Raw genomic sequence first — 13,808 nt, 5'->3', positions numbered from 1 at the left:
CGCTTTCAGCCAATGCTCAAACACAAAAGCACATTTCAACAAAACAAGTAAACCAAACAATACAACAACAAACAGACAATAATGGAGCCAGAGTCAACATCTTTTGTGTAAAGCGGCAGCGTTTAATAAACTCCCAGAATCCAGGACGATGGATGTCAATATAGAGTCCAAAACTAGTGGTGCACCAATCAGGAAATTTGAGGCCAATACCAATGTTCAATTTTTTTTATTTATTTTTTTAACACTAAGATCGTCCGATACAGATTTTTTTCTTAAAGTGCCCTTTGCCACACTTTTGCAAGTTATATGCTGCAGTTATGTTTACGCCCCACACAGTAAAATTACAGTAACACTTTATAAAAATGTTCCATTTGTTAACATGATTTAACAACATTACTGTAGTTAACATAAACTTAAAGGAATATTTAAGATTTTTAGGAAAGTATGGTGAATGGACACCAATTTGTGATGGTACAAAAAGCACACTTAGTCAGCATCAAAGTAATCCACACGACTCCAGCCAATCAAGTAATGTCTTCTGAAGTGAATCGATACGTTTGTGTGAAAAACTAATGGCTATTTAAAACTTTATTAACTTTAAAAATTGCTTCCTGTGAGCACTGAATGCCTCACGTCGCTGTCGAGTGACGTCATCACGTTGGCACGTTCATGTGAGAATTCAGAATTCCGCTCTGTTTACCACAGAGGAACGTTTTTCACGCGAGTGTTAGGTCAATTCAAACAGCTACAGAGAGCTGGCGGAAGCGCCTATTTAAAGTTAAAAATGTTTTAATTAGCGATTTGTTTTTCACACAAACGTACCGATTCACTTCAGAAGATATTACTTGATCGGCTGGAGTCGTGTGGATTACTTTGATGCTGACTAATGCTTTTTGGACCGTCAAAAATTGGTGTCCATTCACTTGCATTGGATGAAGCTAAAAACCTGGGATACTTTCCTAAAAATCTTAAATCCTGCTCTGATGAATAAAGAAGGTCATATACATCTTGGATGGCCTGAGGGTGAGTAAATTATCAGCAAATTTTCATTTTGGGGTGAAATTTTCCTATTGGTTACAACATATCCTATTACATTTTTAAAGTTAAAAGTTGTATTAGTTAATGCACACTAATGCACTATGAACTAACAATGAACAATTGTAATTGTATTGACTAACATTATGATTAATAAATGCTGTAAAAATCTATTGTTCATTGTTTGTTCATGATCCCTAATACATTAACTAATGGTAAAGAAATTCAACCTTTTTATAATGTTATCAAAATTACATTAATTTTGAATTGTTAACATTTATTTGTATTGAAAACAGTTATTAATAGTTCTGTTGTCAATATCAAAAGGTCATTGTGACATACTGGCAACAAGTAAAAACCATGAGAGCATCACACACAGCAGAGATACTTTCAAAAATAAGACAAATAGATCCATTACAAGCTCTAAAACTGCTCCAGTGAGAAATCATTAATATCTATGATTGTTTACTGTCTTTGGCATCTTGTAACACAAATCACTAATTATTAAGCAAATGCGTGAAGACACGGTGTTGTTATTGAAGGTTAAACAGTTACATCTGTTATTGGTGGTATTGTGACCAACATTAATTAGATTTAAATTGGGATCCTCACAGAATAGCGCTGAGATGAGTGACTGATGATGAGATACTGTGAACACCTGGAGAGCGCGCCTGTTTGATTGACACTGAGAGTGCTCATGTTGAAGAGAGTAAAACTAAAAGCACTCATGATGGCTCAAACAGTCTTTATAGCTCAACACAACGTCTGATTGTCACGACTCACGTTACATCACATATACTCAGATTTGTATTTGCATGTTTTTGTTATTTGTCTGATGATTCTATTGTATGTTTTTCATTATGCTTAAATGATCATGCACAGTACCTGTTGACGGGAACAAGGGAATCACGATCTGATAAACAGCATTCCAGTCTAAATCAGTATCGGTATTAGAGCAGCACTTTCGCATTCTCCATAGCAAACACGACACAACAATGTATATATACAGGACGTAAAAAGTGCGCTCTCTTAAATTGCCCAAAGTGCATGGTAGACAGGGAAATTCATTAGACAGGGGGAAGTGTATATTTTATTTACAAGCACAAAATAGCTATGGAAAATACACAACCCACACTACAGTAAAGACTTTTCTTTAGAAAAGAAAGTTGTTGCTTTTTGCTCAACAAAAATGGAAATAATTAAAGGGAAATTTGGAGGCAGCATCACCATTAAAGTAAAAAAATGAAGCATAGGAACAAATGTTTCCACGTGAATGTGGCATTTCTTTTGAATTTGTCACATTTCGAGGTCAGTGAGAAATGGTGGTACGCTCTTCTGTTCCAGTCTAGAAAAATGTATGCATATCGTACCGTATTATTATTATCATAATGATAATTTTACAACATACAAACAGAGGCTTGTGATTACTCTCATAACAATTCACTTGTAGCCCCATTTGCTTCGTATGGTAACATAGACAGCAGAAAATTGTGGAATTAGCACAGTGGATAAAAAAAAAAAAAACTGCTCTTTGGAAATATTACGAACTAAACTCAGAGCACCTCCTGAGATGGTCTGTGATCATTTGTAGTGTTATTATAGACTTGTATATATATCTTGCAAACTGTTTCCAGATGACAGAAACAGAGCAAAAAAATGAGTGAACTCTTCAAACACGATTCTTTGTGTCTAAAGGCATTTCTTGTCATATGTCACTCCAAGACGTCTTACAGGTTGCCCGCAAAATTACCCCCGCTGTGCATGAAATACACGAATTTGGCGGGTGCTAATTTCATACCCTAAATATAAATTTATCCCACATTGGCTACGTAAACTTTGATTCTTCACCTAAAATAGTAGACTAGGTTCTTTTAATATATCGCTGAAAACCTTTATCTCCGGAGTAAATTGGTTGTTTCAGTTTGTGGGAGAGGTAACTGCATTCCTAATTAAGTTTACAATAATGAAAAAACCCTCGTGAAGTCATTATAATATTCTAATACATTAAATCGATTATGACGTGGATTGACAACAGCAGCCATGCTTCGGATAGTTTGTGATTCACTCTTAAGGAGTCCACAGGACGACTTCTAAGCTGTTGTTGGTATAGGAGGTACCTGTAGCGTTAAAATGCTCCATGTATTACTCTTTAGATGAAAAAAATACAAATCCAATACTAGGAGTGACACGCCCATAATTTTTAAGAGTTGCTCCTAAATTCCAGAGGAAGGAGCTACTTTTAGCCTTAAGACTTTTTTTGTGAATACAGGCCTGTTGTGTACGTGTGAAATAAAAATAACCAGACCGAGAACAAGGTGTGTCTCTCTTCTCTTCAATACTAGAGAACCCAACAGGGCCCTGATCTTGCTTTTCATAAAGTATTACATATTTTTGCTTTTTTTTTCTTTGCATCCAGTTTAAAACTTATCATCTTACTCAAGTTCTCTTCAGTGTAAATTATACTGCGGCAGCTTTGCCTTGTGGATTACGTTTTAATGAACAACTTTACGAATCTTACGTGGCTTTTTTTTTTTTTTCTCAAATGAATACCATTGCTGTGACTTGCTAGTCTCTATACTTGCATGTTTGTATCAAAGTGTCTTTGTATACAAAAGCATGATTTCTCTTCAAATTATGTAATCGTTATTTCTGTACTATTGTGCAACAGCTTTAAAATATTGAATCATTACCAAATTGGCTGCTGTTAGAATCAATCACATGATCTGCAGTGATAGGACTACAGTAGTCAAGAAAGTATCATGCACTTTTGTTCTTATCTTTAATGTCAGATCAGCAGCAATATAAGATGTTAAATATTCAACATATTTGCAGTTGCAATCGCAATATGACAAAAGTGCAATATGATTTCTTCTTAAAATCGTGCAGCACTAATTTGTTGGAATTTACATGAGCAAGACAACTTTTATAAACCTTTAGTATAAAAATTATTATAAAATAAATATTTGACCCCTGTAGATTTCTTCCATTACATTTAGGATCACTTTAATTGCTTTTCATTGATGTTTTCTTTTTAGATTTGATAGAAACGAAAGAAGAAAATCAAGAACCGATAGAAGTGAAAAAGGAAAGTCAAGAACTGAATAAAGTGGAGGAGGAACATCAGTATCAGAATCCTCATTTCATAACTGAAGAAAAATCTTTTAGTTGCTCACAGTCTGAGAAGAATTTCTCACAAAACAAAACTCAAGCCAAAAATTCCTTCACTTGCCATGATTGTGGAAAGAGTTTTGCACGGAGAGAAAGTCTTCAGAAACATAAAATAGTTCACACCGGAGAAAAACCTTTCACCTGCCCTCAGTGTGGAAAGAGTTTTACACGGAAAGAACATCTTAAAATGCACATTAAAGTTCACACTGGAGAGAGGCCTTTTATATGCCCTCAGTGTGGAAAAAGTTACACAGACAAATTAGGCCTTAAAAGACACTTAATATTTCACACTGGAGAGAAGCCTTTCACATGTCATCAGTGTGGTAAAAGTTTCACATCTAAAGGATCGCTAAATGTGCACATGAGAAATCACAGTGGAGAGAAACCTTTCACGTGTCCACAGTGTGGGAAGAGTTTTGCAAAGAAAGGAGTCCTTAAGGATCACATGAGATATCACACTGGAGAGAAGCCTTACACTTGCCTTCAGTGTGGAAAGAGTTTAATGAGTAGAGGAAGCTTTCATGGACACATGAGAAGTCACACTGGAGAGAGGCCTTTCGTATGCTCTCAGTGTGGGAAGAGTTTTGTGTTTAAACGGTGCCATGAAATGCATATGAAAATTCACACTGGAGAAAAGCCTTTCACATGCCATCAATGTGGAAAGGGTTTCATTCGGGCATACGCTCTAAAACAACATGAGAGAGTGCATACTGGAGTGAAGCCATACAACTGCCCTTCATGTGGGAAAAGTTTTCTCCAACCAAGGTCTTTAAGACGTCATAGAAAAGAGAGTTGCCCAGAGTTGTTGAAGTTAGCAAACTGCAAGTAATGTTTTGTCATTGGTATGAACTTCAGAATGACATCTAAAAGGGTCGTTTACTACATTGTATTACCTGTTGTGATGAATCAGCTGTCATTCTATGTAAGGGATAGTAGGAAGTAGAGCTGGGCGATATATAGCAAAAACAAATAAAATATGTGTATGTATACAGTGGCTATAAAAAGTCTTCACACTTCTGTTAAAGCAAGTTTGTCAAAAATATATAAAAGATGAAACTAAGCAATTATGTTAGATCTTTTTGCACCTCTAATGTGCCAATGCACCTAACAAAATTGTGAAGAAGAAAAAAATGCCTCTATTTTTGGAAGCATGCGCAGAGCGTTAGATGACGCTGTAGGAAGTGTAATCGAGCTTGAAATCATGATCGCCAAGGAGACTAAAGGAGTTATTATTTTGGTCTGTTCTCACCCAAAACCAACTTGACCGCTTCACAAGACATTTATTAAACCACTTGGTTGAAGCACCTTTTACTTGTTATACTGCACCCAGTCTTTTTTAACAATTATTAACTTGACTGCGATGCGATTCCGATTAGATTCAGGGGCCTGTGATCGATGTGAAATGATATCATTTGTCTAATTTACACTATCTGTTACATTTATTATACCACGAACTGAAAATTGTATTGAGCTCTCTGAAAAGTACCCAAACCCAGGACATTGGAACATCCACAAAAAAATACAGAAAAAATATATTTTTATTTTGTATATATTTTTGTCATGTGACAATTGTTTGATGACAGCTCGTTGCCTTGTGGAATGAGGTAAACACAAGAGTGACTTATTTCGACTTGTTTCATAAATAAAAGCTGGTTTTGATTAAAGAAGTCACTCACTGCAGTCAAAATAAATGCACAGACATAATTTTTGTAAGTATTACATTATTTGTATATACATATACTTTTACAAACAGTAGCCTATGCGCTGCGGTGGTGGTGACGTTCCTGTTCTTCCTGTTAGATTTTACATGGTAGTCTTGCTCATATAAGATCATGGGCATGGCGAATGGCGTGCACAGTACCAACATGGTGGGGCAGTTGTCACAGTGAACTATGCAGCCCTAAGCACATTAATTAACCTAGCGACTGTTCAGTTCTAAGATAAACGTTGATTGTTAGAAAATTAGGTGAACCAATAGTCATAAATCAAATAAAAGGCAAAAATGAGGATCCACTCTGCCAGTGTCACTTGCCGTCTATAAATTTCTTTAGAAAACAGCGCATGCCGCACTTGAGCGTATTTAGAATTTTCCGACATAACCTTGTTTGGATTACTAATGAACTCTTGGACAGATAATGGAGTATTGCATTGTGTCAGTGCAATCATTTAAAAAAATTCTAGTTCTCTCCGTTTCTAGTATTCTGGTTTTGTTGAAACACCAGGGGACCCCCCTAGTGAACAACGATTATCCCTTGTTCACATGGTGCATTATGAGAATTTAATAGCACCAATGTTTCAATGCAATGGAACATTTATTGAATGGGACAGACCTAGAAATGGCCAACTCCATGGTCCATGCCCTGACTACTGTCAGTATGTTTTATACTTTTTAAACTGGTTGTTTTGATTTTGAAATGGCAACCAGTTGTATAGTGCTATAATATGGCCAATGGGCGAAGAAACACAAAGGAGTGAACATCAGAGCACTTATTAGGAAAAGAAGGGATACATAGACAGGATGAATAGAAGAAAAAACCTTCAACTGAGTGTATTCTGATCACATATATGGATATATATTTAATTGATAATGGAGTAATACAGATGAGTGATGGCCAGCTAAAGGCTAAAATACAGTCTTAATGGTACACTAATGTTTACCTGGATGTTTCTCCCATTTGTAAGTGTCCTTCTGTTGCTGTCTTGGCCCTTCAGTAAAATATTTTAATCTCTTGTACACCTGTGTAAATGCTAAATGACAATAAATTGAATCTTGAATGTACAACATTAGCATTCTGTACTTTGTTTACATAAAGCAGTTGGGACTCAGGACAGTTAGCATCAGCATGCAAGCTTGCTTTCATATCTTGTGAGTAGGCTCTTATTTATTGAATACTCAAACTATTAAGACCCTGTTCCACCTGGTATTAAGATGCATTTCGGGTAATCCGATCACATGTGGTAAGCCCTAAATACAGGTCTAACGGGGTCTAAAATGTTTTGACGTTTGGCATTCAACTGATCACAATGTATAGTCATGACATTAATAATGTGAAAAATTACTATTACAATTTGAAAAAAATGTTCAGAACTTCTTAAACTACTTCAAAGAGTTCTCATCAAAAAATCTTCCATGTACAGCAATGACAGCTTTGCAGATCCTTGACATTCTAGCTGTCAGTTTGTCCAGATACTCAGGTGACATTTCACCCCACACTTCCTGTAGCACTTGCCATAGATGTGGCTGTCTTGTCGGGCACTTCTCACACACCTTACAGTCTAGATGATCCCACAAAAGGTCAATGGGGTTAAGATCCATAACACTCTTTTCCAATTATCTGTTGTCCAACGTCTGTGTTTCTTTGCCCACTCTAACCTTTTCTTTTTGTTTTTCTGTTTCAAAAGTGGCTTTTTCTTTGCAATTCTTCCCATAAGGCCTGCACCCCTGAGTCTTCTCTTTACTGTTGTACATGAAACTGGTGTTGAGCAAGTAGAATTCAATGAAGCTGCCAGCTGAGGACATGTGAGGCATCTATTTCTCAAACTAGAGACTCTGATGTACTTATCCTCTTGTTTAGTTGTACATCTGGTCTCCCACATCTCTTTCTGTCCTTGTTAGAGCCAGTTGTCCTTTGTCTTTGAAGACTGTAGTGTACACCTTTGTATGAAATCTTCAGTTTTTTGGCAATTTCAAGCATTGTATAGCCTTCATTCCTCAAAACAATGATTGACTGATGAGTTTTTAGAGAAAGCTGTTTCTTTTTTGCCATTTGTGACCTAATATTGACCTTAAGACATGCCAGTCTATTGCATACTGTGGCAACTCAAAAACAAACACAAAGACAATGTTAAGCTTCATTTAATGAACCAAATAACTTTAAACTGTGTTTGATATAATGGAAAGTGATTTTCTAGCACCAAATTAGTAATTTAGCATGATTACTCAAGGATAAGGTGTTGGAGTGATGGCTGCTGGAAATGGGGCCTGTCTAGATTTGATAAAAAATGACTTTTTTCAAATAGTGATGGTGCTGTTTTTTACATCAGTAATGTCCTAACTATACTTTGTGATCAGTTGAATGCCACTTTGGTGAATTAAAGTACCAATTTCCTTCAGAAACAGCAAAATCTGTACATTATTACAAACTTTTGGCCGCCAGTGTACATACGTATATATATATTATATATATATATATATATATATATATATATATATATATATATATATATATATATACACACACACACACACACAGTATATATACATATTAGTGCTGTCGAAGTTAACAAAATTCATTTAACGGCACTAATTTGTTTAACGCTGTTAACGCGTAATATGACCCTTTGAATAAACCGTAGTTTATCAGAAGCTAGTCTATTCGCACAAACGCCGCTAAGGTCACAGGCATCATGGTCGCCTGCAGGATTTAATCTGAGGGTATGCACAGAAATCTGCCTAGAGGTCTGCACAGGCCTTAAAATGAAATCCGACCCAATCCCGAGACCGTGTGGCCCAACCCTACCCGGCCCGAACGATACAGTCAGATTTCAAGCCCGAACCCGGCCCAAAATTGCTTACTATCTAATTTCTTCTCCGAGTATCTTCTCCTAGTATAGCTGTATTTTATGTAAGCATATAGGCAACTTTCTTAACAGTAGGTACTGAAACAGTACAAAACACAAGGCACGGCAGCCCCTTAGTAAACTAGAGCAGAAGGGGAAAAAAGCATTGCCTTACTGTTTATTTGCTGAAACTTCACCTGGTGCAGAACAATCTTGAATAAAATGAAACAATGTAACAGTCCACTGTATGCAGCCTGAACTGGTTCAAATTGTTGAATTTTTGTGACAACTGCACTAAAAACAATCTAGATGCAGCACAAAGAATGAATCAGAATGCAGGTGTCTCAACGTGATTTTGAAAATGTGAAGTTCTTTTTAACTTGACATGGTGTTTAAACAGTGCTGGTCCTGCGCAAGACGCTGAAGAAAAAGCGAGACGTGGTGCAAATGTCAAAGACATTCATCCAGCAAGTGTTTAAACAGTGTTGGGTTTGAGTCCACCATAGTCGAGTCCGAGTCAAGTCCGAGTCTTTAAACAATCGAGTCTGAGTCCAAAAGGAGCCGTGTCACACTCAAGACCGAGTCCATAACAGTCCGAGTCCGAATGAATCTGTTCATGAATCTGAATTAAAATTGTAACCGTAAACTCAACATCAATATTTTAAGCTTATTTTAAACTTAACAACTAAGAAAAAGAGTTTGTCAATATAAATGTAACAAAAACACCTCTGTTGCCTTTCATATATATATATGTGTGTGTGTGTGTGTGTGTGTGTGTGTGTGTATACATATATATTATGATTAGTTTCCTGCTGAACAGACTTCAAAGTGGTTTCAGAATGAAAGCATATGCTTTAGGTGTTTGAAGACAAAACTGTCCTTCAACACAATTCTTATTGCGTTCTGTTGACATTTCAATTATTTGTTGCTTTTTCCCCTCCACTTAAACATAGACCAAAGAAAGTGAAAGCTGTGCTACCAACTGATTTGGAAAACTACAGTACATACAAATGAGTTAACACAGTAGTAATTAGCACTCGCTGAGAAGTTCCGTCTCACGATTTGACTGTAAATGCTACATCCAAAAACAGTGGAAAAGCCCACTGATAATATTGGGGCCATGTCGTCACGGACATGATCTTCTAGTTAATTAGCAGGAAACCGCACAATGCAGGGCAGTTCTGCGTGCTGCTGGTGTACCTAAATCCCTGATGCGTCCAAGTGCATCTCGCAGCAGCTGCCGCAGAACATAAAAAAATAATAAGAATTGATATTTGCCTGAGCGGCAGCCACGTTGGTCTGTAATCTTTAAATACCAACCAAAGAAAATTTCATTGCGCTCTTCTTTAACCGCAAAAACATGGAGAATAATCATTTTGAGTCTTAAATTTAACAGAATTGTCCTTCAAAAGTGTCAGAGATGTAGGCTAAAAAAAGACGTGCAAAAGTTACCCGGTGGTTTACAATAAAAATAAAATAAAACGAAAACTTTATAACTAACTAAATTCATCTCATAACATGAAGTTTAGCTTCATACACAAACTCTTTCATCGAATAATACATTTATTTTATTGTCTATAATTAAATTATAAACAAAACATTTCACTGCCCAAAATATCCTAATATTTTATTGTGCATGGTTGAATGTTGTGAATGGTGGACAAATGCTGTAAAAGAATGTATTTTAAGCAGCTCGTCAATGCTTTGAAAATAGTCAGTCAATAATAAGTAGGTGCTGTTTATCTGTTTAGAGTTGCTGTCTGCTTTAGCAATAATGCTGTTTTCCCTCGAAAATTCATCAAGGTTTTTCAATGGTCCACTGTGGCGACCCCTAACAGGAGCAGCCAAAAGAAGAAGAAGATATATACTGTATAAAGGGAAACATATGCTGTGTGGTCTGGAGAGGACATCGTTTTTCTAGATATTTTATAGATGATTCTGCTGTCGGATAACAGAAATTCGCAATTCATCCGTGCTGTACAGTTTTATTTTGATCTGGCCAGGGAGCGCAGAGTTGTCAAAACCTTTATCTCCGGTGTAGGCTAATTGGGTTATTTTGGTTTGTGGGAGAGGTAACTGCATCTCTAACCAAGTTTACAACAATGAAAACACCCTCGCGATTCAGGCGAGACCTTTTTTTAAAGGTCAATTACAACATTATAATATTTATAATATTATATTAATTAAATACATACACTCAACTGTGATTCAGGTGATACTTTTTAAACGGTCAATGTCATAATATTCGAATACATTTTTTTTGTGGATTGACGGCAGCTGACATGCTTCGGATCACTGTTAGGGGTTTAGAAGTCCTCAGGACGACTTCAAAGCTGTCATGGGTTTAAAGGCTACTTTAAGTGTTAAAATGCTTCATGAATTACTAAATCCTAAAATTAGGAGTCACACACCCCTAATCTTTAAGAGTTGCTCCTATGTTTCTGCATTAGGAGCGACTTTTAGCCTTGAGATGTTTTGTGAATACAGGCCCAGAAGTATTAAAAGTATCTTAATATCCTTTCAAATTCTGGTTCTGAACAAACTTTCCTTTTTGTATCTTTATTTATAAGGCTCTAAGTGATTAAATCACAGAGATGACTCTCAATGCAGCACCATCTGAAAATTGTTACATTTGTCCTGTTTTTAATGGTTGAAAACCAAATGTGGGTCACATTGTATGAAGCATTTTTCTTGTCTAACAAAACAAAGGTCTGAAATACAAATAATGTTAAAACTACCTTTATTTATTCACAGAAAAACAGTAATGTCAAAATCTTGATTTTTCGAGATTCCAAAAATGCACGATTATTAAGAAAATAATTTCACAAATGTCCCTTCAGTTAGTGCAAAACCTCTATCTAGTGTTTGGACTAAACACCAAAGGGGCTGAAACTCTGCTGTATTTGTACAGATTTTCTTATTATGCTTTTTCTGCCCTGAAAATGTCTGTGTCAGAGATCCCAAACTTTGTGGGATGGTCCCAACCCCCCCTCCCCCTTTGTTCAGAGCCATAATCTAAATGGATATGAAGATACCTTTAATACTTCTGGAGTTATAGGCACAACAACTTTGGAAAAGCAACACAACACAAATACTCAAACCAGCCCGTCTGGCACAAACAATCATGCCACGGTCCAAATCACTGAGATCACATTTTTCCCCATTATGATGGTTGATGTGAACATTAACTGAAGCTCCTGACCTGTATCTTCATGATTTTATGCACTGCATCCACATGATTGGCTGATTAGATAATCACATGGATGATTGTTGGTACCAGACCTGTATTGAGTATTTCTGTAACTGCTGATCTCTTGCGATTTTCATGCACAACAGTCTCTAGAATTTAAGCAGAGACAGAAACGCCTTGTTGATGAGAGAGGTCAACAAAGAATGGCCAGACTGGTTCAAACTGACAAAGTCTATGGTAACTCAGATAACCACTCTGTACAATTGTGGTGAGAAGAATATCATCTCTGAATGCTGTTTTGGCAGCACAAGGGGGATCTACACAATATTAGGCAAGTGGCTTTAATGTTGTGGCTGATCGGTGTATAATGTTTTATTATTTTTAATGACGTGTCCATGATGTCCTAACTCATTTAGTATTGTCTTTTTGCCTTATTACAAAAAAGTTGTATTTTTTTTATTTTATTTTTATAAATAATAATAAGAGTGTGGCCTTCAAGGAAATTGTCTGTCTTGGCTTGTCAAAATGTCTTCCCACATTTCTCCTCTTCTACAACCTCATCATTTTCCTCTCTGACACCCAAGGGCCATGTCGCCTGCACGGCAGCGTTGTTGTGCTGCATTGATGTTAACGGTATCATTTAGGGAGCAGATCTCCGTTTGATCAGTGGATGTACATGTACCCCATGCAAGTGCTTCCTTCATCCTGTGTGTACTTGCAATAGGCCTACTGCCAACACTGTAAACTAGGGCTGCACAATGATGACAAATTAAGATTAAATTACCATGACGTCACAAAGTAGGCAACTGCTTGGTTCTTTAGAGAAGCAGATTTTAATGGAGGATATGAGCTACCCAGTTTTCTTTAAGCATCTTTTAAGTATTAAATATTGTAATAATGTTAATAATTTCAGGCCTAATAAAAGTTGTTTTAAAGGGGTATCTGTTATATAGAAAAAATATATGTAGGTTTTTCCTGAACTATTGACAAAACCAGTTTTTACTTGATTCAGTTTTTCACACTGGCCTACTTATTAACATGATTAAACTGATTTTTAATTTGTAATAAATTGTACACAGACACCGAGCAAAGTGACAAACTCTCCCATTACAATGACTGAAGTGGTCACTCACTTTTGAGATCACTAACACTCCAAACAGGCTTCTGCACTCTCACTAATGCTCTCATTAAAAACAAAGCAGTATAATCTGCATAATAAATCATTTACACCATGTCTATGCCTTGATTAGAACATAAGCATTTTAGTTTTGTCATATTGCTCATTTGCAGTGTACTTACCATCTTATGTTGCAAGCGAGCAGTGCAACATGCAATGAATCCAAAATCATTCTAAAGTACTTTTGTTCCACAGCTTCCTTTCACGCATTAGGTAATGTTTCTTTAATATTAATTTTCGTGTGCCACTGCGAACAGAGGTCAAACAAAGCAAGCATTTTGGCATCAGACTGTTTAAAACATGCGCTCAGGATCAGTTGTCATTACTGATAGGACAGAGGACTAATTTAAGAGTCTCTGATTGGCCATTGCCATTTAATTGCTCAACGGACATGTCTGTGATTGGTTAGAATATTTAACTGCAAAAACATGTTGTAAATTGAAACCAGTGACGCAAATGGAGCAGACTTTAATTGAAGACAAATAGAGAAAACTCTTAAGTTTTTATAATGAAAAGAGAGGATTCACACTGAAATAAGATAATAAACATAAACAAGAAGAAAATGTACCTTGATAGCACACATACATCATCCAGACGTCTATTTGATGTGTGTGTTTACATCTGAAAGATGTATTTTTAACATTGTTTGCTCATCTGAAATATACCTATAAGACATAC

General features: G+C 36.3%; 2 protein-coding genes across 8 annotated transcripts in view; one reads left to right on the top strand and one right to left on the bottom strand.

Annotated features, from left to right (window-relative positions):
* LOC127452154 (gastrula zinc finger protein XlCGF8.2DB-like) overlaps positions 1–13,808 on the top strand; it is a 467,064-nt gene that overhangs the window by 22,217 nt on the left and 431,039 nt on the right. For 2 of the 5 annotated variants that reach the window (XM_051717432.1, XM_051717431.1), the window contains one exon: positions 4,071–8,361. The exons of the other annotated variants lie outside the window; for them this stretch is intronic. In XM_051717432.1, the coding sequence (XP_051573392.1) occupies positions 4,071–5,032 (962 nt within the window). In that variant the 3' untranslated portion in view covers positions 5,033–8,361. Of the gene's footprint in view, positions 1–4,070; positions 8,362–13,808 lie in introns of those variants that run through there. 5 annotated transcript variants of the gene reach the window in all.
* The window catches only part of LOC127452163 (gastrula zinc finger protein XlCGF8.2DB-like), a 39,713-nt gene that overhangs the window by 13,862 nt on the left and 12,043 nt on the right, over positions 1–13,808 (bottom strand). The gene's annotated exons all lie outside the window — the stretch shown is intronic.

Source organism: Myxocyprinus asiaticus, chromosome 14 (assembly GCF_019703515.2).
Source record: "Myxocyprinus asiaticus isolate MX2 ecotype Aquarium Trade chromosome 14, UBuf_Myxa_2, whole genome shotgun sequence".
Lineage (NCBI taxonomy): Eukaryota > Metazoa > Chordata > Actinopteri > Cypriniformes > Catostomidae > Myxocyprinus > Myxocyprinus asiaticus.
The sequence above is the reverse complement of the archived record's forward strand: the minus strand, read 5'-3'. Positions and strand labels throughout refer to the sequence as shown.